General features: G+C 35.8%; 4 protein-coding genes across 8 annotated transcripts; 2 read left to right on the forward strand and 2 right to left on the reverse strand.

Annotated features, from left to right (window-relative positions):
* Nucleotides 1-763: 763 nt before the first annotated feature.
* LOC105424849 (carboxypeptidase D) lies at nt 764-8,791 on the forward strand. 2 transcript variants are annotated; one of them, XM_011635310.3, is made up of 11 exons: nt 764-968; nt 1,353-1,584; nt 2,062-2,297; nt 2,485-2,618; nt 2,973-3,109; nt 3,504-3,691; nt 4,174-4,203; nt 4,842-5,137; nt 5,289-5,465; nt 5,712-5,804; nt 6,062-8,791. In XM_011635310.3, the coding sequence occupies exons 3-11, from the start codon at nt 2,063-2,065 to the stop codon at nt 6,251-6,253; spliced, it is 1,482 nt and encodes a 493-aa protein (XP_011633612.2). In that variant the 5' UTR covers nt 764-968; nt 1,353-1,584; nt 2,062; the 3' UTR covers nt 6,254-8,791. The 2 variants fall into 2 exon arrangements, with proteins under 2 accessions (XP_011633612.2, XP_011633614.2); XM_011635312.3 differs by lacking the exon at nt 4,174-4,203 and having other exon boundaries at nt 775-968.
* Nucleotides 6,539-11,754, reverse strand: LOC105424921 (triokinase/FMN cyclase). 3 transcript variants are annotated; one of them, XM_089072842.1, is made up of 11 exons: nt 11,606-11,754; nt 11,217-11,498; nt 10,656-10,725; nt 10,258-10,368; nt 10,105-10,193; nt 9,646-9,862; nt 8,858-9,103; nt 8,043-8,435; nt 7,565-7,821; nt 7,159-7,286; nt 6,539-6,920 (listed from the first exon to the last, which is right to left on the reverse strand). In XM_089072842.1, exons 2-11 carry the CDS (start codon nt 11,340-11,342, stop codon nt 6,800-6,802), a joined length of 1,758 nt encoding a protein of 585 aa, XP_088928968.1. In that variant the 5' UTR covers nt 11,343-11,498; nt 11,606-11,754; the 3' UTR covers nt 6,539-6,799. The 3 variants fall into 3 exon arrangements, with proteins under 3 accessions (XP_088928968.1, XP_088928967.1, XP_088928969.1); XM_089072841.1 differs by having other exon boundaries at nt 11,217-11,664; XM_089072843.1 differs by having other exon boundaries at nt 7,565-7,695; nt 11,217-11,660.
* Nucleotides 11,755-12,397: 643 nt separating this feature from the next.
* Nucleotides 12,398-22,196, forward strand: Elys (AT hook containing transcription factor 1 homolog). Of its 2 annotated transcripts, none has more exons than XM_089072823.1 (6): nt 12,398-12,860; nt 13,061-13,426; nt 13,542-13,836; nt 14,036-19,963; nt 20,297-20,384; nt 20,542-22,196. In XM_089072823.1, exons 1-6 carry the CDS (start codon nt 12,831-12,833, stop codon nt 20,717-20,719), a joined length of 6,885 nt encoding a protein of 2,294 aa, XP_088928949.1. In that variant the 5' UTR covers nt 12,398-12,830; the 3' UTR covers nt 20,720-22,196. The 2 variants fall into 2 exon arrangements, with proteins under 2 accessions (XP_088928949.1, XP_088928950.1); XM_089072824.1 differs by having other exon boundaries at nt 20,297-20,380; nt 20,542-20,682.
* Nucleotides 22,005-26,286, reverse strand: LOC105424851 (uncharacterized). Its single transcript, XM_011635316.3, has 5 exons — nt 25,816-26,286; nt 25,503-25,565; nt 24,948-25,065; nt 24,704-24,869; nt 22,005-24,501 (listed from the first exon to the last, which is right to left on the reverse strand). Exons 1-5 carry the CDS (start codon nt 25,871-25,873, stop codon nt 23,890-23,892), a joined length of 1,017 nt encoding a protein of 338 aa, XP_011633618.2. The 5' UTR covers nt 25,874-26,286; the 3' UTR covers nt 22,005-23,889.
* Between the last annotated feature and the right edge of the window lie 384 nt (nt 26,287-26,670).

A 26,670-nucleotide genomic window follows, 5' to 3' on the forward strand; every position in this document is an offset into this window, starting at 1 on the left:
GTAAACTGTCTGTTAGATCGCAAAATTCATTTGTCACGCGTCAAGAATAAAAAGCCTCGACTAAATCTTATTTCACTTTAAGTAATAGCGAGCTTTCGAATAAACCAGCAATTTGTCATATCGGCGATTCGAGAAGAAATAATATGTAATATTTTTAATTTAAGACATTTCTCTCATAGAGCATCGTTTTTCATCGAGCTAACGCAAAGATTTTTTTCAAGAGAAGAAAAAAAAAAAAAGGAAAAAGAATGAAAAAGAAAAAAAGGGTAATGAGGGAAAATGGAGGCAATTTTCTTATTACCTATAGAATTTATAGACACAATAAATACTCGTTTAACATGTAACAAAGAATTCGGCATAAACATTCTTCTCGAGGCGCAATTGATTTTTGTTTAATCATTCTTACGAGGATGTTTTCTCTCGATGTGTTGTGTGTCAAATTTTATTCGTTGACTGATGATTTGAGAAAAGTTAAATATTTCCTACGACTTTTATGGGTCGCGCGTTTCACACTTTTTGTTACATCGCGGTGCGAAATCTGCGTTCTCGCGTCACATCCGCGAGAGATTTTCAGATATCACGCTAAATGCGTCCACGCTAAATGTGCGCGAAATAACAATTCGCCGCGATACGCTTGACGGCGTTGCTCATTGTATACTCGGTCGACAGTGTGGTAGTACGGAGATGAGACAGTAAACGGGCTGTCTCCTAGCTGGGACACATTGTGCCAGTGGTTGGTCTACAACGGTGAGCAGACAGCAGCAGATACCAGAGCGACGGAGGAAGTGGATTTCATTAGTAGTGGTGGTGGCGTCGACGGTGGTGGTGCTTGGGTGCTCGGGTGCTCGCGGGTGCTGGTACTGGTACTGGTATTGGTACTGGTACTGGTACTGGTACTGGTACTGGTGCTCTTGATGTTGCTTACCGATGATAGTAGTGAATTCACGGCATATTTCGCTTTTCTCTTTGTAAGTTCACAATATCATCACACATCTCTCCGTCGCTACTCTCTTTCTCTCTCTCTCTCTCTCTCTCTCTCTCTCTCTCTCTCTCTCTCTCTCTCTCTCTCTCTCTCTCTCTCCCCCTCCCTCCCTCACGGGCTGAGAGATCTACATCTTTCTCACCTCCGTAACAAGCTGGTACCACACGACTGGCTTTTGGGACCTTTGGTCTCACTGCCATTCAACTCGTCTCTCTCTCTCTCCTCTCTCTCTCTCTCTCTCTCTTTCCTCTCTCCTTCCCCCCCTCTCTTTCACTCTTTCTTTCTTGTTTTTTCTTCTTCTTTTGATTTTTTGCATCTTCCGCATATGCCGTTCATGCACCAATGTAATTGCGTATGACCGAAAAAAAAGTGTGTGTATCCTCTTCACCGACGTCGTGTCTAAACGAGCCGATATACGGGAAGTAACGGGAGGAAAAATCAGTTGAAAAAACTCGCCGCTCACGTATACTGCCTCGAGTGTCGCTTTCGTGAATAGTTCTGCGCGCAAATACAAATACGAAAGATCGCTAATTTTGCGATCGGATTCCACAGATTCCACAGTGCGATATCTCTTTATTACTGATACAACTTTAGACCATCAGGTAATGTAAAGTTCTAACAGTAAGATTTTTTACGAGAGTGAGATGTTATAATATTTTATATATTCCCGCGAAAAAAAGGGAATCGAATATGAATTAAAGATAAAGTCATTTTATTCTTTAAATATGCTGAAAATGTAGCATGTATTTGCATGTAATGCTGGATGCATTTTCAAAAAATTACGTAGGATATTAAATAACGTGCCAGTATATAATTTATGCAAGATCTTAACAAACTTGTGCTTTTGTTGCTTATACAAAATACTTTAATTATATGACATGTGTATGTATATCTATGTGTATGTATACATACACGTGTCATATGATACATATTCTTATTTATTTAATTCTTTCATTGTCGATTAAAGCATTAAAGAAAGAAAGACACTTTTTTAATTATAAAGAATTCTTAATTGCATCTCACGCAAATCTATGTACGTACGTCTATCGGTACACATTATGATACCGATATACTTGCAGAATGTATCGCGTACTACTTTTTCTCGTCTTCGTCTACGGAAGCATTCGTGGAATGCAATTTCCTAACAAAGGAGACGTACCTCGCCTGTATCATCCGCGCTTTCTAATGTACGAGGAGCCATACAACATCGAATTCAAGTATCACAATTACGAGCAGATGAGCCGTTTTCTTCGCGCAACGTCTCTTCGATTTCAAAATCTCACCGCGTTGTATTCGATAGGAAAGTCGGTGAAAGGTATGTTATCTTCTTTACCATATTATAAATCTCCAAATCGATTGTAGGATAAACGGCACGTTCCTAGAGGAAGACATTTTAAGTTTTATTTTTGACATTGTATTTGTACATTTTAACCACTTTTAATCATTTATTTTTGAAAAGTGGAAGAAGAGCGGGATATAATCAAGCGATATTCGTATAACAGGTCGTGATTTATGGGTAATGGTCGTGTCATCATCGCCTTACGAGCACATGATCGGAAAGCCCGATGTAAAGTATATCGCTAACATACACGGAAACGAAGCTGTGGGACGCGAATTAATGCTACATCTCATTCATGTACGTAATTATGTCAAGCGTTGGAATTTCCACATCACGATGATTGTCCGCGTTCACAATAACGAGCAACATGTACAATATATGTTGTTATAATAATTCGGTTTATCCGATTTATAATAATACCAAGAGATTTTTTTTCGGATAGAAAAAATTTTATCGGACACACCAAACATTATGATGTTTCATAGTGATGTTCAATCAAATTTCAAATAACAACCCTTTGTAATTATCAAAATCGATTAATATTACCAATATTAAATTGATATGTATAACAATCATCATTTGACATTATATGACGAATGATACATATATGTTTCTTATAAATATAATCTTTTCCTTTTCGTTTCTTTTTAGTTTCTCGTGACGTCATACGGCTCAGATGCATATGTTACATGGTTATTGGATAACACAAGAATTCATATTTTGCCGTCGATGAATCCTGATGGCTTTGAAGTCTCTAAAGAGGGACGCTGCGACGGTGGTCAAGGCAGGTTAGATTTTTACATAAAATATTTTACCTTCGAACGACTTTTACTTGTTGATCAATCAAATTGCCAGTCAATTATTTGTTAAAATTTTATTTTTCAACTTAACGGCCAATATATTTTCAAATATTAAAAGTATGTTGCGCTTTATATCTCACAACACGATCACAGATTGAGTTGTATTTATTTTGAATTATGCGCTGACGAATATCTACGTCGTTAGATTATATGCCATTCCGCTGATTTTTGCTAAAGGAGATGTCTTTTTGAAATGTACCGATTTATCGCTTTATGGCCCTTACGTTCTTTAATCTCTCATTCATGTTTGCACGAAAGAAAGAAGCACACCTATTTTTAATCTTTTAAGCACACCTCTGTGATTCGATGTATGATTCTACAGGTATAACGCGCGCGGCTTTGACTTGAATCGCAATTTCCCAGATTATTTCAAGCAAAATAATAAAAAGAGCCAGCCAGAGACCGAGGCCGTTAAGGAGTGGGTTTCAAAAATTCAGTTTGTGCTCTCGGGCAGTCTGCACGGTGGTGCGCTCGTGGCCAGCTATCCCTTCGACAATACTCCAAATTCGCGTAAGTTGAAACACCTTTGAATTATCATCGTGTTGAAATCGGAGCTGAAATCGTTAGAAATCGAAAGAACGGACAATGTAGCTCGCTCGATCGCCTATCCGAGCCACGGAATTGCATCGATCGCGATCCGCGTAACACCGCACTCGCGATCGTGATCGTGATCGTCGTTTGTTACGCGAGATTCCAAAAGAAGGAAAGAAAAAAAGAAAACGGAATACCGGAATAAATAGAAAAAGGATAAGAACAGAGGCATTTCTTTATTTTTCCTCTCTCTCTCTCTCTCTCTCTCTCTCTCTCTCTCTCTCTCTCTCTCTCTCTCTCTACTTGACCCTCCTGGATGCCAGCGATATTTCGACCGTTCGATTAACGTTTCGACCAATTCGTTAACGTTTCGTTTGTGTAAGATTACAGACAGCTATGACTATAACTGTGCATATAGCTCCGAAGCTGTCATGATATTATGTAAACTTTCATGCCGTCAGGAATATGTCGATCAGCGCCACTATGTGCAGGTATTGTGCAACATATATGATTATTCTATTGTTAGTGCTCAATATAAGTGACATTATCATTTACTTACGCAAAGCGTATATAAAAAGCATTTCAGAGTTATTCTTGATTATTCTTAATTGACTCGGGTGTGATCTTGATAAAGCAAGATTGAGAAAGAAAGAAAGGTAAATGATAAAGTCTACGGCTTCTTCGCCAAGATCGCGCTGAAAAGGTAGCGATCAGCTACTTGTCAAGCTACTTGTCAAATTGCATTTTTGACATCTCAAAATGAAATGTACAATCATGTATGACATGAGCGGCGTGTCCTCTTTACAGTTTTGTTCCGACAAAAGAAAAGGAAAGAAAGGAAGAAGAAAGGAGGAAGACGAAAGAAAAAGAGGCGACATGCATACAAGATAAGCAATCGAGATGATTCCTCGTGTAAAGATTAAAGACACATAGCCGACGCGATATTTTCATTGAGATTAGAGCCAAATCACACTAGAACTAAAAGTTTGAACTAAAAAAGAAAAAAGCAAATACCCGATGATTCTGATACAGCCTGTAGATTATCACGAATCATGCTCTATCGGGAAGCATATCTATAATGCAGCAGGAACAAATTTAAACGATAACAGCCTCATGTAGAGAGAAATAGTGTTTCAGAGTTTCACATCGACGCCGAGCATCTCGCCGGATGACGACGTGTTTCAACATTTATCGTTGACGTATTCTCGAAACCATGGGTCTATGTATCAGGGATTACCGTGCTCACCGTCCCAGCCCGCATTTAAGCGTGGAATTACCAACGGCGCCGAATGGTACCCGCTTACCGGTGGAATGCAAGACTTTAACTACGTGTGGAACGGCTGTATGGAGATCACCTTGGAACTTTCTTGCTGCAAATATCCACCAGCCGCAGATTTGCCGCATTACTGGGCGGAGAATCGAGTGGTGAGTGACTTTTGAAATAAAGTCTGTATGACGCTTAGAAAGGAAAAAAGAAAAAAATGCAGCACACCCCGCGTTTGCAGCCGTTCTATATTAAAACGCGTGTCTTACTTCTTTTCCGATATTATTATGTGCATTTGCTATATCCTTTCAGTCTCTAATCAAATTTTTGGCGGAGGCTCACAGAGGTATACACGGTTTTGTTGTCGATGAAAATGGTAATCCCATTGAAAGGGCTTCCGTTAAAGTGAAATCACGAGATGTCAGTTTCTTGACGACGAAATATGGCGAATTTTGGAGAATTCTTTTACCTGGCGTTTACAAATTAGAGGTAGGTACATTGCGAGAGAGAATCCTAACTATTTCTCTATTATCTTGAGCGCTACTAGCGCTACTAGCTAACAAGATACAGTTAAATAAGAAATTTGTTAAGAAAATAGCATTAATTGTCTATATTACATAAAACACGTGCATGCGCACGTGTGTGTGTGTGTGTGCGCGCGCGTGCGCGCGCGCACGTATACATACATAATCTTGAATCTAATATCAATCTTGAATCTAATATCATACTTGTCAGGTATTCTCGAACGGATACATACCTCGTGAGGTGGAATTTGTAGTAATCGAACAACATCCGACGCTCCTCAATGTTACTCTTTATTCGACAAAAGTAAGTAATAGCATCGTAATAGTATTAACAAATGTAAGATATTTGTAATAATCTTTATTGACTTACGTTAAGTAATATCTACATAATTTTTTATATATGTTTATCGAGAAAAAAAATTGGTTTACAAATTGTTTTTGCAATTGCTATTCAAAGAATCTTTGAAACGTATATACTTTAATCTGATTGCTTTGTATATTTTAATTATTACTCTTACATTTGTTTTTGAAGCACATTAAAGTTCATTATATTTTAAACAGAGACAATATGATGAGGAAAATGGGTCCATTTTATACAATGGGAATACCGGCGGAAGACCTTATCCGCACCGGGAACATGCGTTACATTATCGGCCGCAATCGGGAGTTAATACTGCTGCGGATGCCAACAACGGTATCTTCTCGTCTATTAGTAATGGATTCAACAGCTTCATGACCAATCTCTTTGGATAATCTTGTGAAACATGTGCAAAAATCACATACACTTATACGCGCGCGCGCCTACACACACACACACACACACACACACACACACAATTATTTATTCTACATGTAAAGTAAAACGATAGGTTTAGTCTGTCTATACTTTACGATCGATAAAAATCGATGTGAATAAAAATCCGATTAATCGGCAAAATACTGCCAAACAATTTTAACGCGACCTCTTTCGCATTTTGCATCGTAATTTTATGTTTAACATAACTTCCGCATCATTAATTTATATACTCGTCAGGAATGTATATTAAAATATATACTTTTTATTATATTTAGAAAAACAAAGACATAACTATTTTTATCAGTCAGGAATATATAATACATAAATACCTAAAGTATCTAAATGTATTGTTATAAAGAATAATTAACATAGCTTTATAATTAATATCCTTAATATTTCATTTAGGTAATAAATTCATTATTTATTATTTAAGTTTTATCTCTACTGTTTATGCTCAAATATAATCATCAAATAAAAGAGAAGAAAAAAAAAAGATTAATTAATTATTCTTTGAAACGTGTAATCGTCTGTACGATAGCTGCAATCCATACTGCTGCGGCGTAAGCTCCAGCATCCACTTCCGTTAAATATTGAGCTTGTTTTATATAACTAGCTCGTCCCGCTCTATAAGAATGCATCTCTATTAGATCTTCTACTATAATAAATAATTAAATTGTGTGTGTGTGTGTGTGTGTGTGTGTGTGTGTGTATGTGTGTATGTGTGTGAAAGTATTGGATAAAAATCATTACATCATTAGGAATTAGATTTTTTTAATTTTTAATGACAAAAACAAATGTTTTTTTTAAAAACAAAATTTTTGAAATGATTATTATGTGATTATTCTATAACTTTTCTACTCACTTTGGTTTCATATGTTTTGTAGCATCACATCCTTCCCACGCTGCTGTGGCTATTTTATCATAAAAATTACTCCGACATTCCTTTAACAATTTCTCATACATTGCATACGTCGCGTATATAGTATCGATCTGTAAATATCAATTAATATATATTCCAGTAACTTTAGTACAAATCGTATATTTTGCAATAAAATAATTTCATTAATAATAATTTCATTTCATTAAAATCATTTTTTTAAGACAAGTAGCGATATAGCGCGAACAATTCCCAACTCGGTGGAACACTCTTCTCTCATCGTTGATAATAATAATAATAATAATAATAATAATAATAATAATATAATAATAATATGTAATATGTACTTCATAATTAAGGATAATTAAGGATAAAATGCATAAATATGAACCATAGTTCTGTCACCAGCTTTCGCTTTTCCGTATTTCTCCAAACAATTTAATCCACTGCGGAAAGCGCAAAACCAAACGTGACGTATATCCTCCTCTTCTTGCTCGAATGACGCCAACATTTTTGCGCCAGCTGTAAAAAATAAACAATATAGAGCTCCAGAAGTCCCGCCCATATGTTCCTCCGCGATATTCGCTATTTCCGATAATAACGCTGCTGGATGTGTCAGAGGCAAATTATTCAAATTACTTAAAATACCTACGGATACATAAAATTGATGAGCTTATTGAAAATTGAGAGAGATATATGCTGCTTTCCAATAACAGCATAAATCGACAAGTATAGTTACACTATTTCTTGTCTTTGTTCTTTACCAGAAAGCTAAACGGGAATAAATGATGATACAACTAGCCTTGTCAATTTGTATCTCTTATTGGAAAGCAATATACACATATATATATATATATATCGCTACGTACCGTCGGCAAATCGTTTCAATGTCGAACCGCAGTCTCCATCTCCGCAACCGCGGTCCAGCTCATTTAAATACGCCTCTTTTTCAATAATAGCTGCAGATGCGTTTTCCAAACATGATTTTATCAAATGCTGATCGCGCACGTTTAACGATATTCCTATCATTTCCGCTTCTTTTTTCTTTGTATCTCTAAATGGAATGCTGTTTGTTAAAGTTGAAGAAACGCTATAGTTACAGCCTGGCCAGCAAGGTGCCGTTGTTTCTTCGTCAAGACACTCCACGAATACATTCCCGTGCTCTTTCGTTAATTTTAGTAGACTTATATGTATCCCGGCGCTATTTAAGGATGTCATTAAAACACCGGAATAAACGCGAACAGGTTGTATATTCATGTTTCCTGCACCAAAGGAAATCTAATTTATCTTTATAATTGTAATAAAGAAAAGTTTTAAGTAGAGCGAAATAAAATAAAAAATAAATCAAAATGAAAAAGGAAAAATATTATGCCAATTCAGTCAATTCCATAAAAAGTCTATCCCATAAAAAAGAACAAGTTTTTAATGGTAAACGTCAATAATATATTCAATAGACATGTAATATGGAGATTAAAAATTGCTCACGAACTGTCCAACTGTGTCTTAAAGATGACACCAGACATTATTGATTCGTCACTTCATAAGTATTTTATCATAAAAAAAAAGAAAAAGAAAGAAAAGAAGGAAAGAGAGAGAGAGAGAGAGAGAGAGAGAGAGAGAGAGAAGAAAGAAAAAAGAGAAGAAAATTGAAAAAACAGATAAAAGAAGAAAAAAAGTTACTCACGAAGCTGTTTCACAACCTCATAAACGACAATTCCTTGTTCCAATTGACTTAAAGCACCAAAATTATTGATTATAATCGCAACTGAGTCATTAGCGGACAAAGATAAGGCCTCGCAAATGCGTTTTAGCATTAGCGTCACCAATTCGGATGCGGTCCTAAGCTTAATTCTCTCGTATCCTGCCTCTCCGTGCACACCCATTCCACACTCTATCTCATCCTGTGCAAGCTCGAACATGAGACCTTGACCTGCATTCGATATTCTCTCAAGCATAAGCTAGAGTGATTCTAAATCTAAAGTGATTTTAAGCTGCCAAGTATAATAGACTTATTCTTTGGCCAATATAGATGTCCTCTTAATAAAATTCATAAAAATTCATGTAGAAAACTGAGACTTGAAACTTTGATATACCCTTTCTTGACATCTTCGCGACAAAAATAATGTAGTGTATTCTTTTAAATATAACATTTCAAATATGCAAATGTGACACTTTCTGCATTTCTTTCATGATCGTTTGTCAAATAACAAGTGATTACGATGGAATGCTCTCCATTTAATTAATACAAGAAGATTTGACTTTAGACTTTATATATCAAGTATCGAAGAAAAAGTAGTTAGGCATAATACAATAGGACTAGAGGAATAGACATTGTTTGGATTCTGATGATAATCTACCGAATGGAGGAACAACGCGTAAAAGTGCTTGGCCGTGCATGATTGTGACGTGCGTAATTATCGTGATTATAGCGCAAACGTAACGGTAACTTATGAGCCTCTATTGTCCGTATACCTGGTATAGTACACGCGGATAGTCCGACTCCATAAGTCGCAATGTTTTGCGAAACACATCGCGCAATTTCCGCTACTTGATGCAGAGAAAAACCTTTTTCAGCGAAAGCACCCGCAATTTTGATAACAAATAGCATGCCCACCAATCCACGCTTACCAGCAACGCTCAGTTCATTCTTGGGAATGCTGCAGTCATCGCCAACGATTATCTCTTCCACCTGAGCTTATCACGAAACATTATAATTTACACACACACACACACACACACACACACACACACACACACCACGCGCGCGCGCGCATGTATATATGTATACATATGTATGTATTAAATAATTGATAACTAATTAATTGATTAATTAATAAATTAAAATGAATTAAATTTAATGATAATTTTAATATATATGTTATTTGCAGTTTGCGACGTTATTTGCAAACTGACTGTTATTATTAATTTTACCGTGATGTCCGCTTGTCGAGCTTTCTCGATCGCTATACCAAAATTCAAACAATCTCCCGTATAATTAGGCACTACTATTACAATACCAACTGAAAGAAAATATTAATGTGACTTTAATAAAAAATTGTTTGTAAAGAATAAAAGAGATAAAACCTTTGCTGTTTTCTGCGATGCGCTGAAGAGCATACGTGATGTGAATGGATGGAGGTGCTGAAAAAATAGATCCCGCTATAGAAGCTGTCAACATGCCGCTACCAACAAAACCTAGAAATATAAAAAGTTTTATACATAAAGGCTTTCGTTCTTTTTAAAACATTTGCTAATTTTAAATTACTCTAATAATTAAAATAAAACGCATAAATAAAAAGTTATAGAGATCAATTATTATTTGTATAACAATTTTCATTTTCTATTTTTCAAAAGAAGAATCTGCTCCCATTTTTTATAAATGAGACAAGTGTGATGTGTGCTAAATAGGATTTCTTCAACTTAATATAATAAAACACATAATCTAATATACATATAAGACATTAATTACAGACATTAATTACCTGCAGCGAATGGTTCATGTCCACTACCACCACCGCAGACTAAAGCCACTTTATCTCGACGATTTCTATACTGAAATATACATATAAAAATTGTATTTAAAGAACTAAATTATTTATGAAAAAATCATGCAAATGAATAATTTAACTCAGTAGTAAATATAAGATCTAAAACTAAATATAAGTACTAAATATAAGATCAGCCATTATAAATAACCATGTAAACTTTGAATGATAAAGTTAAAGTTGTCAAAAGCTTAAAATATTTAGTACATAATTTTTATTTTGCTATTTCTATAAATAATTTCTATAAATACAGTTTAAGCTTTTCAGTTAAACCTTATCACATCTATGTCGGAAAATAAAATTCATTTATTTAGAAAAATAAAAATATGAAGAGAGAGAGAGAGAGAGAGAGAGAGAGAGAGAGAGAGATTTGAATTATTTACAAGTATGCTAGAAACAAAATTGCTACAAGTGAAATATTTTATGTCTTTTATCATAACAAGCAATGGAGAATATACTATAGAGAATATATAGAGAAGCATATTTTTATATACATACATCTGAGGACATTACAACTCTGTGCGATACGTGGTATTCCAATTGTGGATATGTGTATGACAATCCTGATAAAGTCTCGGACACAGCATCGTTTATTGAGTTAATTAAATTTTTCGACGGTACCATCGTAATTCACGAATTAAACGAAACGCTATGAATATTACTGTCTCATTGAATTAAGCAAATCAAAATAAATTTCAGTTTGATATGTTGATCTCTGCCTTTCGATTCCGGGTTATCGGAACGGTTCGTGTGACGTATTACATATTTGATAACCGAGATCTATAGATCGAAATGACGCAACGAAATTAAACGAAATTACACAGTTGCTTGCTGAATCGAAGTACGTTTAACTGCAAAGTATAAATGACGATTTATGTTTCTCTTACATCTTTCTGTGCATTTATGTAATCGCTAATTAAGTCATAAGAGAGGGAATTGAGACGTATATGCTTGGTCAATGTAATTACTTCTTAATGTTAATAATCGTCAATAAGCGTAAACTTTTAACGTTAACGTCTAAGCTTTTATAATATGTTTTATTATATATGAAAACTAATCATTCAATCATATTTATCAATCAAAACTTATCATATGATATTACAATTTTTTCTTCAATCCTTGTAAAGAATGAAATTTATCTTATTTGATTATTGATAAAAAATATTTTTATTAATTATTTTATTATTATTATCTTTTATTTTCAGCGACAATGCCTGGAGATTTTTCGCTGGATCAACCAATCAAAAAATTTGACTTTAAATTGGTCAATCGGCAACGTGAGCAATCGAGTATCCAATCGGTACTAGGCATAGACATAGACCCGATTGTCCACGTTGCTGATTGGTCAATTTAAAATATTTTTTTAATTGTTAATTCAATGGAAAATTTCCAGGCATAGGTCTCTATAAGTGGCTGTGTCCAATTAAAACGTGATCAAACAGGCATCCGAGGGATCCGATTAGCGCACAACGCTAATTGGCTAATTAAATGTAAATTTTTTATTTGATGGTCCATTGAAAAATTCCTAAACATCGGCTGATGTGAGTGGCTGTGTGCTCTAGTACGCTAATAGGACCACCCCGTTAAACGCTCTCGTTATTTCTATATACAATTCGTCTTTGCTTTTTCATTTATTAACATGGCGGAAGGTCACGTGACGCGGGATCAGAGATTAAAGGTACATACATACTGATACAAAGTGCCCATACTAGTTATACTATGCTTTCTCAATCGTACGTTTTCTGCCTGAACGTAGCCGTTATGTATGTACTGTGCTGTTTGTGGTAGTGCGTAATAGCTTGTAATTTTAAAATGCCTATACAAAAAAAGGATAAGAAACCAGTAAAATGAATGATAGATAGTATCAATTTTACACATGAAACGATTCCAAATTGTGCTGTTATCGTGTTTTTCCAACAAATTGTTTTCCACTGCACATGCAATTTTATCTCTTACGCATATAAGCATCTTCCGGTCAGCCACGAGATAAACGGGAGCTTTGGCGCCAGCATAACCTCGCTTCGAGAGAACCGCAAGAACGGTTTTGAAATACTTAACGGTTTTTGATATTTCGATATGCGACTGATAATATTTTGATAATTCATCCGAAGAATGAAGGATCTAGAGGAAGTCAACTGCGAGGTAATATGCCATGTTATAATATTCAGTTATCAATATAATCAGTTGGTAGTAGGGATTTTATAAGGTTTTCGATTAATGTTTTTCTATTTTGGATATAATTGTGCTGAAGATATAAAAGTGGATATTCTATTTGATGAACAGGGATAGTCGTCATTTTTTATGATCTATTAATTTTACCTATAATTTGTTTTCTTGTATAGATACGCAGGACTGTAAATCTTCAATTTCCTGTATCAAACTGGTTAAGGAATTTAGAGTATGGCCAGTCTATGAACTTCCAAGAACAGAATAACATTGATTATCGTGGAGGGTTTCTACACAATGCAACATGTGCATGGCTGAGTTACGGTTGTCATTTGGTAGTCTTCAATGTAAAAACGGGAGAAACCATTAGCAGATGGACGTTTCGTGGAATTATAACATCCATTTCTCAATTTCCTGCACAATCTGAAGAAATTCCATTACTATTGGTTGGAATAGACAATTGTGCAAGCAAACTGAAAGATTCTTCTGGTTTATTATGTATATTTGCTTGTAGTACATCCCGTGTCTTGAGAGCTATCCGTGTAAGTATTATTTAAGCATCCTTTAAATGTCTTAATGAGCCACTCAATTTCCTATCGATAAAAATTATAAAAAATTATAATAGATAATTTTTTTATACTTTGCATTGTCTTTCAGATGCCATATGGAGTAGAACAAGTATGTGTTGTAGCAGGTGGTGCAAAATGGGAGGAATTTAATGATAAGAGACAGGATAACGTACTCAATGAAATGGATGGAATAGCCTGTGTAGTTTTGCGTAATCTTCAGCATATTATGATTGATCTCCGAAGATCTACATGGGATACACATAATTTCTTTGTTATGGATGAAACATCACCTGCAGAGATAGATTTTCTATCAGCGAATCAAGTTATTGGCAGGCATCATTCTAATCGAGAAAGACATGCAGCATATAATTTGCTCAATAGCCGTAAGTATTATAGACGAACAATAATTATTGAATATCCATCTAAGTATTCTCTATTATTCTCATTTAATACTATATCGATACTATTAATAAGAATGTGAAAAATAGGAGAGTTATACTATAGTTCATATCTGTAATTATAATGCATAAATTTTTGATTAATACAATGGTAACAATTGTTTGAAAATTCAATACATTTTAGGTATAGAAAAGTACATTGGCTTTAACAGAGAGGATTTCGAATTATCTTCTTTACTCGGCGACAATTTGACCACTGCGATTATTAGTTCTACAAAGATTGGTTGTTTAATTTCTGGCTGTTTGGGCAGAGTAATAATTTGGCAGAACGATGGTACCATACAATGGATCAGTACACCCGTCGATGAAAATATGACGGTCACGCATCTGGCCTTGTTAGAACCCACAGATGATCCTAGACCATTTTATTATTTGTGGGTAGTTTTTCAGGACGAATTGTCGAAAGCACCACCGATATTGCGGATGTACGCTATGCTATTTGAGAGAAAATATTGTAACAGAGAGATAAACTTGTACTTTAACTTGGAAGATGAGCCCAGCCTCAAGTTTGAGTCAGAGTTGAATGAAGGGGACAGGATCATCAGTTTGTGTACCATTGAAAGAGAATCCAATCCAGAACAAACCGAATCGACTGGTAGACGAGGCGAGGATAATTTGCTGCTTATTGCTACCAATGTGAGAGTACTACTTTTCGATTTGAATCAATGGTACAAGGAGCAAATGCCGCATACTGTCAGCGAATGTCAGAATCCAAACAGCATACTGGCAACATACCGTACACGATCAAATGCACACAACGAGGAAGACAATCAGGTCATAAGTTTGGCATATGTTCCATATAGTTTGCAAGAATTTCTCAGTAATGGTCCAAGTCCGCCAGAGGAATTGTTCTACCCCAACTCATTATCACTCGAATGGGTAGAGTTAAACCCAACGAAATTGACATTCTGGATGACACGTGGTATCCAGGCCGATTTGCTACGTGAAATAGTTACAGCAGGTCCAGTTATATTGATACGGCCATTTGAAACGTTCCATAGATGTCTCTCTATTGGATTGGTACCTTTTAACTCAGAGTGCTCGTTTGCTAGCGATCAGAACGTACAGCGAGAGATGTTGCTGTCACTTTGCCTGGAACAGCTCTGGTCCACTTTTCTGGTAAAATGCGCCACAGAATGGTCGGACGGTAGTGCTTCTTACTTATATCCCACTTTTCTTAAATGGGGCGTTCAGAGAGCTTCTATGATAAAAATGATGGCGGATCGGCTCTGTATTCCTTTGTTCGATCAGTCAGGCAGCAGCATCGGTGAAACTGATGTGAGAACTTTGCGTTTTTGCTCGCAACAATTGCAATGTCTGTCCAATGTAGTAGATAAATTGCCTTCCACGACAATGGATTTAACAAAGCAACGAAGAACATTGAGACGCGTGTCTACATATTTTCAAGTACTTCTTTGGTTCTATGATGTAGGACTGTTGCCTGAAACACAAGATTTGAAGGAGAAAGAAGAAGACGAGAATGAGAACGAGGACGAGAACGAGGATGACGATGAGGATGAAGATGAAAATGAAGATGAAGATGAAGATGAGGATGAGGATGAAGATGAGAATGAGAATGAGAATGAGAATGAGAATGAGAATGATGGCGATAACAAAGAGAAGAAAAAGAAGAACATGCTGTCCATCTCCTTAGCGTTAAGAGTGCCTTATCCGTATGAGAAGCTTTCGATGCTTTACAAAGAAAAACGAGCACAATTTTCAAAGGATAACGATGGCAATGGCGAAAACGAGGAAGACTTGTTTATCGATGAACTGATAACGCGTGAGTGTCCCATGTTGAAAGCACAATGGGAAAGAGAAGGTAGCACCATCACGAATGGCTGCTATCCACCGCCATCGCTGCAATCTTTGCTACGTTCTTTTTTAACCGATTGTCATCACACGGAAACAAATGAAATTAGTTGCAGGCATCAGATCACAATTTATCTTCTGATGGATCTCGCAATGTTATTGCATCCCGCGCTGTATCCTGCGGTGAAGCAGCTGATTAAATATCCGTCTGCATTCATGATGAGCCCTAGTCTTATCAAGCTCACTCAAGCGTTCTGGCTGCTCGATCACGAAAACTATCAGAATTTTCTTGATACAATAATCGGCCAGTTGATTTGCGATTCCGATATCAAGGACTGGCACCATAAACTCATATTGCGCACCTTGGTACGTAATAATCAACACAAACTGGCGCTCGTATATCTTCGTGTGAGGAAACCTCCCTTGTCCTCCATGGAAGAACAAGGTATGGCTATGAGTCTCTCAGTCGAGTATGGTCTGGTGCAATCTGCTTTTCATCGTCGGCCGCCATGTCATTACGAGCAACTACTAACGAACTTCTTCCGAGCGTGCAAGAAATACGATAGACTCGACGAGGTTTTGCATTTGGTATTGGATTCTGAGGAAGAAGAAGTATTTATCAAGTTTCTCGAAGAGAATAAGATGGAAGATTTGCGATTATTATATTATCTGCAACGATGTCGTTATACGGAAGCGATCGGTAGCCATCCGATTCGACAGTATCAGTCGAACTTTGTCAAAGATGTACAATCCATGTCGCTCAATAGTCAAATGCTCAGTGCATATGAGATGACTCTACCTGACGTCACGAAACGATTTTCTACGAATGCGGCCGCAATAAACTCGGATACGGATTTGAAGGAGCGTTATCCCAGACCAATGTCGCATTGTAAAAGCCACGACAAGCTGCGAACCATATACGAAACGGTGATCACAAAGGCGAGAGAAACCTATCAACGAGGAGAGAAGGGTCAGATCCCATTTGTGAGCGCACCCTGTACGTCACTCAGACTTAATAATTACGGCGCAAACGTCAATTGCGTTTTATTCCCATCGCTGATGCGCAAGAGTCGCGATAAACGCATGATTGATCAAATTTATGAAGAGGATGAAGATAATGCAGACGATACGTTGGACAATATAAAACGCCGAAAACTATCAGACGGGAACATTTCGTCAAGTAAACGAGCTTCAGAAGAATCGGGATTGATGGCAACTTTTGAAACGCCTCTGGTAAAGCGCAAACTTGATACATCTATGAACAAGGATCGTATCTTGGAGACACCGCAATCAATTTTGAAAATTAGACAACTCGTAAAAAGTTCTACGTCCTCTGATATCACGACGTCCCAAACGAAGGGAGACAGATTATTGGAGAAAGAGAGGAGAGTCAATAGACAGATACGATTTAACATCAATCAATCCAAAAAAGTTTTAGTGAACGAGGAAGAGGAAAGAGATGTAGAGAAAAAGGAGGAAGAAGAAGAGGAAAAGAGAGAGGAAGAAGATGACAATGAGATTGATGCTCCAAACGCGAGCAATGATGGGTTCATCAGTTCAAATGTGAACAGCAAATCATATTACGAAGACACAGTTTTGAGTGACAGTAGCAACACCTTCAGTAAAATTTATGCCCGTCCACGACCTAGCCTCAGAACAAGTGTCTTACAATCGTCTGTAGAAATGTCACAGGAAGGTGCGAAGAAAGCGATTGATTCATCTACAAATTTGTTCGCCATAACTTCCTCGACTTCCAAAGAGACGAATAAATCATCCAACTTTACCCCAAATATATCGAGAAATCGTGACTCGTTATTATCGGCCTCCATTTACTCGCCCGCTGTTCTATCTTCTGATAGTAGCGTCGATATTAACTACTCGAAGAAAGCAGAACGTACCAGTCCATTACAATGGAGATTGTCTACGAAGAGAGACAGTAACGATAAATTTATTATTTCGTCTACTCCATTAACAAAGATTGTAGTTTCTAAATCTATTAATAAATCTATTGATAAGCAAGCGATTAAAGGAGACGATGTGAGTAATGTGTATAAGACAGAGGAGGATCTCAATGTGCTAAGCACATTGTCTGAGTCTAAGGGTTCTGTACATATCGAACCATCTGCTTCTAGTGAAAGCGATCTCGCGGAACAAGGAAATTTAAAGAAAAATGTAGAGAGCGAGAGACAAGACAAATATAATAACGGAAGAATCGCGAGGAATGAGAGTCCAAGTTTGCAAAATTACGGGACGCCTATAGCCTCTGAAAATGTTGGATCGAGTTCGACCGTTTCGGAAGAATTTGATGAAGAGTTATTCCAATTGCGAGACGAGGAAGACAACAATGAGCAAGAGGAGGTATTCGAGAGTCTATCTACGATTCTCGAAGACACGCAAATGTGTTTGGATAGCCAAATTTTTTCGGCCTCCCGTTTATCTCGCGAGATGTGGGATCCGGAATTGTGTCAAACGGATGGGTATAACGTGACGAAACCTAACGGCTTGCAAGAATCGGTACAGATGAATGATATTGTTTTAACCGATGACGAATCTGCGAGTAGCAGAACTGTGACACCGTTAATATCTGATGAAACTGATAATAACAAAAGAAAGAGACATTCAGTTGATTCGGAGCATATATTATACGACATGCCAAATATTACAGATGACGAATCTGATTCCAGCACTAGAGAAACCGAAGAAACAAAAGCGAAAAACGGTAGATATTCCAATTTACAAGGATATTATGTGACGCGGAATATTAAAGTGGAGAAGAATTGTGAATCCAATGAGACGACATGGAAATCAGAAATTGGGAGAGATAGCATTTCGAAAAAAGATCTTGAGAATGCTCTGCAACCGCAATCCGATGTCGATATCGAAAATGAGTGGAAAAAAATTTTTTCAAGTTACGTAAGGCTAACTAAAATAGAAAGCAATAGTATCGAGACTTCTAAAGGAGCAACTGAGGAGATAGCCGAGAGGAAATTGTCAGAGGTTCAAAATAACTCGAAAAATAAGACGAATGAAGTTGAGGCTACGGATGTTTCATTTGTACGTACTAGATTGCGTAGAGCAAGTTCGATGATGAAGGAGACGACAAGTTCTCCATCAGAAAGATTACGTGATAGAAGAGCGAAATCTCTCGCGAAAGACATTATTTCGCTAATGAGTTCGGTAGATAAGAGTTTTGAGTCGAAATCTGCGGTAGAAAGTTGTAACGCACAGTCGTTAGCAAGAAGGAGAAGAGATCGTTCGTCCGTGACGAAAGAAATATCGCAAGTCGAGATGAAAGATAGCGACTCCGAGAGTGTCAAGGAAGAGTTACCACAAGTAAGGAGAAGCACAAGACTCGCTTCTTCCGTGAGAAAAGAATTACAAGCAGATGCCCCGATCGAGAGGAGTTTCGCGAGGTCAAAAAGTGTGTCATCACTCACGAAGTTGACGAGTGACGATGAGGAAGGCGGGAACATAAACAAGAAGTCTCAGCGACGCGTGAGGAAATTTTCGATGTCGTCCGATGCAGACGCTACAATATCAAGCAGATCGTTGAGATCGTCCAAGGAGCGATCGAAGGAACGAGATGTTACAATGACCCGAAGACGCGGTAGTTCAGTGCCTAAAGAGATAACGGCGCAGCCTATACTATCACGACGACGTAGGTCCAGTAGTATTATAAAAGAAGTTATCCCGGAAGCCGTCGAATCTCAAGAGGAGCAAAAAAGACTCGAGAAAAAGACTTTCGTCGTGAAAAATACGGAGGAAGTTGTCAGTAGACTAACGAACGCCCGCAATCGAAGTGCATCGATGCTGTCTATACCGGAGGAATTAGAAGAGATTTTGAGTCCGCCATTGAGAGAAACGAGATCCACCAGGAGAAAGGCTGCGCAAAGTGACATGAGAGATAGAAGAGCGTCCAGCGCCGATGTAATGTATACAGAGATGAAAAGAAGAGTCAGGAATGTCAACGCCAGAAATATCACGGTGGAACCAGCTATAGCAGAAGAATCCATGGAAAATGAGGTGAGAGTAAAACTCGAAAGAGATAAAACCGTGGATAGCCAGGAAATCGCGCAGAATGCTCCAACGTCCAAGTCAGCTACGACAATCAACAAGACGAAAAAGGAGCCGGTGAAGCGGAAACGAGATAGATCGCACAAAACTAATGTGAATCAAGAGACTAGCAATCTGTTTTCCTTCTCGCTGCCGGAGGAAACGAACGATGTGCCATCGGAGAAAGGTAACTTCTAAAATTGACCGCTTGCCGAGTGAAATGGTCTTATGATCATATAGAAAATGTTGTATGAATAACAAATTGAATTTTTTATCAATATCGAATTTTTCTCTCTTTAAAATATTGTGACTCTTTTGAAAGCCATTTTCTAAACTATCCTTTGAATTCCTTTCTATAACTTCCAGATTTCCATTACAAACATAATATACATAATTTATGCTAAATGGAATTTCATGATCGATTACGTTCGCTGGGACGTAATACCATTCGCTTATCGAATAGCAATATATAAATATTGAATTGATGGCATTTGACGAGATCGTAATTTTTTTTGTGCAGACATCGCAGACATCGGGGAAGTCCCGAATTATGTGTTCTCACCACCCCAAACCAGATCTGAAAATATTTCTCAGAACCAATATCGTAGGTTGTTACTCATTAATTGATTTTACACAGTTACAACCAGCATTCTTCTTTTGCCGCTATGTATTCTTTCGCTCTTTTAAGCTTCAATTATCTTTATGTCGTCTCTTTATCTGAGAAGAAAAAGATAAAATCAGCTTATATCTTACTTTTTTCCACAGAAAAGTAAGTTCATTTATACCGAGCTATTATCAGAGAGGAAAGCAACAATCCACTACATCGAAACCTCATGGCATCGTCAAATCCGGCCGTTATGCTCGTTTAATCGTGAATACTTTTGGATCACAATTTCGAACAAGATTCGTTGTATCTAAAAAATCCAAAAGTACAACAAATTAGAACTGGAAACTTCCCAGGAGTTGTAACGAAGCTAACGCACATATTATGGATTTGTAAATTTTTGGATACGCTCCCTCACATTCATTTTACTGTATCGCATATTTTTCTTTTCATCGCATCATTTTTTCATCATGTCTGCTTACGTCTATCGAAACAGTACGAGATTATTCGTTGCAAGCATTAAAATTTTTATAATATTCGTAAGCACATATTATGCATAAGTATTTCAGATTCTTCTCAACATGATGCGCGAAAGAAATGATATAAAATATTATATGCGCGTGACAATTGTCAATCAGCCTTTCAGTGTCTATATTCTGTCAAAGATATAATACCAAGTAATTTTACTGGTATAATGAACAACTCTATAAATGATAATAAATGAAGACCGAATTTGAATTATCATATCGTATTTAAAAATTGTGAAAAAATGATTGCATTATATTGATTACTAATATTGACATTCTATCGGACAGATAGATTTAATTATTTGCAAAGATAGGGAAGCAAAAGCAGAGAACTGAACGATGTTGTTTTCCTTTCTTCTCTTTTTCTAATCCATATATATATATATTTTAAGTTGTCAATTATTTTGGTGCTGGAAATATATGCTAATATGATATTGTGATTATCAAATATGGCATCTCTTTTTTTCTTCTTTTTAACAGATAGAATTTCTCTTGAATAATCTATAGAATTTCGAAGATTGTTTTTATCAAAGATTTTTGTAAACTTGCATATAATATGATAGATATGTTATACAAGGGAAAAAAAAAGTAAATGAAGGAAATGTAAGAAGTAAATGTGCCCGATACACTCGAGTTGGAAGCACTTCCACATCCAAAAAAATTACATTATACATATGTCACAGTTGTATGATAAAATACTACGTTCTATTCAATGTTGGGTATATCATATTATTCCTATATCTATGTCTTTGCGGACAAGTGTACAGAGATACGACTACGATTGAATGTCAAAAATGCATTCTCTAATGACGAACTATTATTGAAGATATATCAAGTGTTTACCACATGTACATCCGCCATGTACATTTCTTTTCTGATGATTAAAGTGGTATTTATTTCGTTTTTACACATACATATATAGATCTCTAAAAATATCAGCAGTAATTAGTTTTTTTTTTTCTTTGGGAGATTTACAATTTCTTTCTCTTTTTTATGTTAATATTTTCAATGCTTGATTTGTAACACAGGATTTTTTATTAGATATTTTGCATATAATAATATATCCTCCTATATTTTCGGCAACAAGAGACAATGTATTATATCTTTGTAAATAATTTATTCACATAATTAACTCATGTATAGTTGTATTGATACAATAAATGTAAAAGAAAGATAATATACGATAATATACAGTATCAAATGAAAAAAATTCCACTCACCACAAAATGTAATCATTACAAATATATTCTAATGAAATATATATTGCTTTAAACTATTGCTTTACTTGATAGAGATTCTTATTCTTTTTCAAATTTATCAATCCTTATATAAATTAAGAATAATACAATAAGTACATACAATAAGTCCATTATACATACGTTATGATGACAGAGAATTGATGAATAAATTTTAATTATATTATTTAAAAATTGGAAATTAAACTTTTTTTTTTTTTTTTTTTTTTTTTTTTTTTTTTTTTTTTTTTTTTTTTTTTTTTTTTAGGAGAATTTGACAATGTAATCTTTGTGAAAATTCTGCGTTCTAATGCCCTTCAAGATATTGTAAACAATATATCTATTTTGAAAATTTGTTCGCATATTTCAAAATTTAAAAAAAGATTACAACATTAACCATATTAAATCGATTTAAATCTTTTCGCACGTATAATGTACGTATGTACGCGCTTTCTTTATCAACACTTTTCCTAAAGGTCGATGTTAAAGTATTATCTTTGGCAGTGTTGTCATTCTTTATCTTCTACTTTATGAACTGCATAAAAGAGTTAGAACTGATTTATAGAGAATTAGTTTATATATATATATATATATATATATAAACTAATTTTCTATATTATATATATATATATATCGAGATTCATTATTAAATTAATTAATCATTATAAAGAACTTGTGTATATAGTATCTATGTAACGGAAACATACCATACAGTCATTTTATAAGAATAAATTGAACGTGTTGGAAATGCGAAATTTTTTTACATACGATCAAGAACAATTTTGAGAAAAGATTTCTCAATAGTTTTTTAATCTTTTGTTACAACTCGTTCATGTGTTACATTCTGTACCTATATATTACCCCCCTGCTCCTCTCCACATGCACACACATGAATTATGAAACTGTAATAAATTCTTACATCGATCAATATTTATATACTGTCACTGTTCATTCGCCATATATAAGTGCATCAATTTGAAAAATATATTTCTTAGATATCGTTCTCCGATTGTCTAAGATATCTCTTTGCTTTCATTTTATGCTAGAAATGCTCAAAAATTCGAATACTGAAAAGCGTGTTATTAAAAAATAACTTGTTTATACTAGCGTCTTTATATATATTTTATATATACTTTCATATATATATAATACAAAAGTGCCAGCATCAAGCGTAAATAGAAAGTCGAGGACGGTACAATCTATCCATTCGGATATTAGCAATCGTAATCTCATTTTATTGCTGGGTAATTAATTCAGTTCTCAAGGCTTGTAAATTCGTATGCCCTTTAAAAGGCACATCATATTTTGCGCGACATATGGCAGTGTATTGATTTATATCGCTATATATGGCAGAACATTCTATTAAAAAATACAAAAAATAATTGAAAAATTTGTGTATACATATATTTCAAGTGAATATTCGTATACACATATCTACGTACATATTTATGTATATTAAATAAATTTTTTTTATTTTACGCACGCGCGCGCCACACATACACATACACACACATACGTTCAATCATATTATATTCAAAATATAACAAAATAGCTTTTTATATATATAAAGCTATTTTGTTATATTTTGAATATATATATATATATATAGAGAGAGAGAGAGAGAGAGCGCTTAGAAATAAACAATACTTATTAACTTGTGTCATTATTTGATAGTTGTAAAAATCAATTTCTTATAAAAGAAAAAATATTAATCTCTCATACCACATATACAATCTTTACTTATCTTTTACTGATGCTTACATCCATCTTTAACTCGTCGCTTGTGTTTCTCTTCATGCATGTTAGATGATGATTGAGTCTGGTTTCGTCGTTGGCCTTGTATCGGCATGTAACATGGTACATCATCCGCCATTAGCTCTTGTGGCGGCGTCGGCAAAGCATAAGTAGGACTTACCGTACTGCTCGAGCTGCTCGAAGTACCTCGATGCATATTATAAGTGGGATCGATAATGGCTGCAACGTTTGCCATTTCTCGTATATTGTCAACAGGATCATCCAATGTTTGAATTTCCTCAGGATCTGGATACTGAGAATTGGCAGGATAACGGGCTCGATTCTTGGTTGACAGAATCTTCAAGTCTAATCTGTCTGGTCTTTGAGGTCGTTCCGCGAGATTCTGTTCATCTGCCTGCTGTTGCAGACGCTCTAGTTTTTTCTGCTTTGCTCTTTCTCGTGCTTTACGAGCTTTTGCACGTTCTTTTTCCTGAAGCATTCGCGCCAACTCGGCATCTTGTGCTTCCATCGCTAATTTTTGATCCAACATTAATCGCTCATCCTCTGGACTGTCATGATTATCTTCTTCTTCTTCTTCTTCTTGCTGCAATTTTCTCGCCAATTCCTGTTATATAAAACGAATTTTAATAATTTATATTCCTTACATGAACCATTTGTTTCATTCTTTTCTCAGATAAACACACACACACACACACACACACACACACACACACACACACACACACACACACAAAATAAAACTGCTCTGAAAAAAAATTTCATTAACCATTGATAATTTCATTCATTAATCAAGATATTGTGATTACCTCATCTTTTTCCTCTTGCATACGCCTTTCAAATTCCTGTTGCATAGCTTCATCTCCCAATCTTAATTGTAATCTCATCATTTCTTGCAATTCGCGTTCTTTTTGCCTTTCTTCTCGTTCCAGAGAAAGTGCAATCTGTCTTGCGACAAGTGCATCTCTCTCTTCTCTGTGCAAAAAAGATATTTCAAGATTTGATAACTTGTGTAAATACCCATCATTAAATTAGACAAATTATATTACTAACTGTTGTTGAATATAAGTTTGATATCTCAATGCTTCCAATTCCTGTTCAACTTTGGCTCGTGGCAAATCTTCTCTCATCTGTGCATTTCGTGTTTTGTTGCCGGTATAATGTTCCTTGACTATGAACCATGATCAAAAATTGTATGTTAAAATAAATTTCTTAAAAATAATAATAAATAATAAGTATTTCACATAAAGCATTCCCCTTTTAGCTTTTACATTCTTTTATAAATCTTATCTTCTATTTTCTATCCTGATCAAAATCATTTTGTTCTTTTTTTTTTGATATATTTTCTTATTAGTAACAGAATTTTCAGCTATACAGTGTATCTTGATAAGACTTCTTTCTCTTTCTTTTTTTTTTTCTATATAATGCCAAATTTTTCAAATTGACCCCATAATTTTGATTTGTAAAAAAAACCTGTATTGCTCTACCTAAGATGATAAATTCAATCGGCTGAAAGTAGCCGTCGTCTTGGAAGAATCCAATGAATCTAGTACTCTTTATGACATGTCTATACCCATACGAATATATAAGCCAAACATTGTCACGTACTTTCTTCGTCTTGAAGTCGATAAGCTAATGCTCCGTCTTCGTGTACCAGCCATTCGCGGCATACTGCAAAATTGTAAATGCAAATAAAAGTACAAATTCACACACAAATGTCAATGCGATGATTAATCCTGTTCTCGACGTATTCATTTATTTGGTCATACTTTAACGCGTTTTCCGCACTTGAAACGAAACAGGTATAAATATGAAAAGAAAAAAAAAAGATGAAACATGAAGAGAGGTAGTAGCCTACCTCAGAGAGCGTATCTTATGATGAAAGCAGTTCAAGGATAAAAAAAAGCTCAATGTTTCTCACCTTCATTTACACGGCCTGCCTTTGGCAATGTGTCCGACCCAAGCACGGATTTCGCCATTGCGCGTTCACGTTGAATTCATGGAATTAATAGAATCATCGATAATCCTATGTTAGGGATATATGTTTACAAGCACCTTGAACGAAAGAATCCGCGATATTGTTTTCTCTCCATCTTGGAACTTGAAACGAATACGATGGAATGGAATAGAACGGGATGGAATGGAATAGAATGAACGCCTCGAAACAATTATTTTGAGCGCTCCTACATACACACGCATACGCGGAAGAAGCTGTCCGAACACACCTTTCGCGAGAATAGAATTCTCAAATTGAGAATATGAACACTTGAGAATAGAAAGATGGAGCATAAGCTAAAGGATGAGGCACGTTTGCGGCGGAGAGAGAGGGGAGTCCACCATATTTATCGAGTGTCGCACATATGGAACTACATGAGACATGTACGTATGTACGCATCGTGTGTATATGAACATCTTACTATGCGTTACCATCATGCAAGTAGCGTAGGATGCGATCCACTTGGTGCTACAAATGCTTCGAAGCATTTTTTGATTGGTCAATTCATAAAATTCTTTGTTCTAATTGACTAATCAAATACTTCGAAGTATTTGTAGCAGCAAGTGAATCGCAGCCCTAAGGCTGAATCCTTGCGAGTCAGTGAGAGCCATGGAATGAAATTGATTAGAAAGTTAGCCCGGGAAAAATGAATAGCCATAAAGTTTAGTAAATAGCCATAAATAGTTCTCAGATAGCAATTGAAAACATAAATAATTAACGCAAAGGAGTCGTTATAATCGTGCAGCTTGAGTAAACGAAGGATTTCTGAATCGAATTCCG

Source organism: Pogonomyrmex barbatus, unplaced genomic scaffold (assembly GCF_055798465.1).
Source record: "Pogonomyrmex barbatus isolate J1 unplaced genomic scaffold, ASM5579846v1 scaffold14, whole genome shotgun sequence".
Classification (NCBI taxonomy): domain Eukaryota; kingdom Metazoa; phylum Arthropoda; class Insecta; order Hymenoptera; family Formicidae; genus Pogonomyrmex; species Pogonomyrmex barbatus.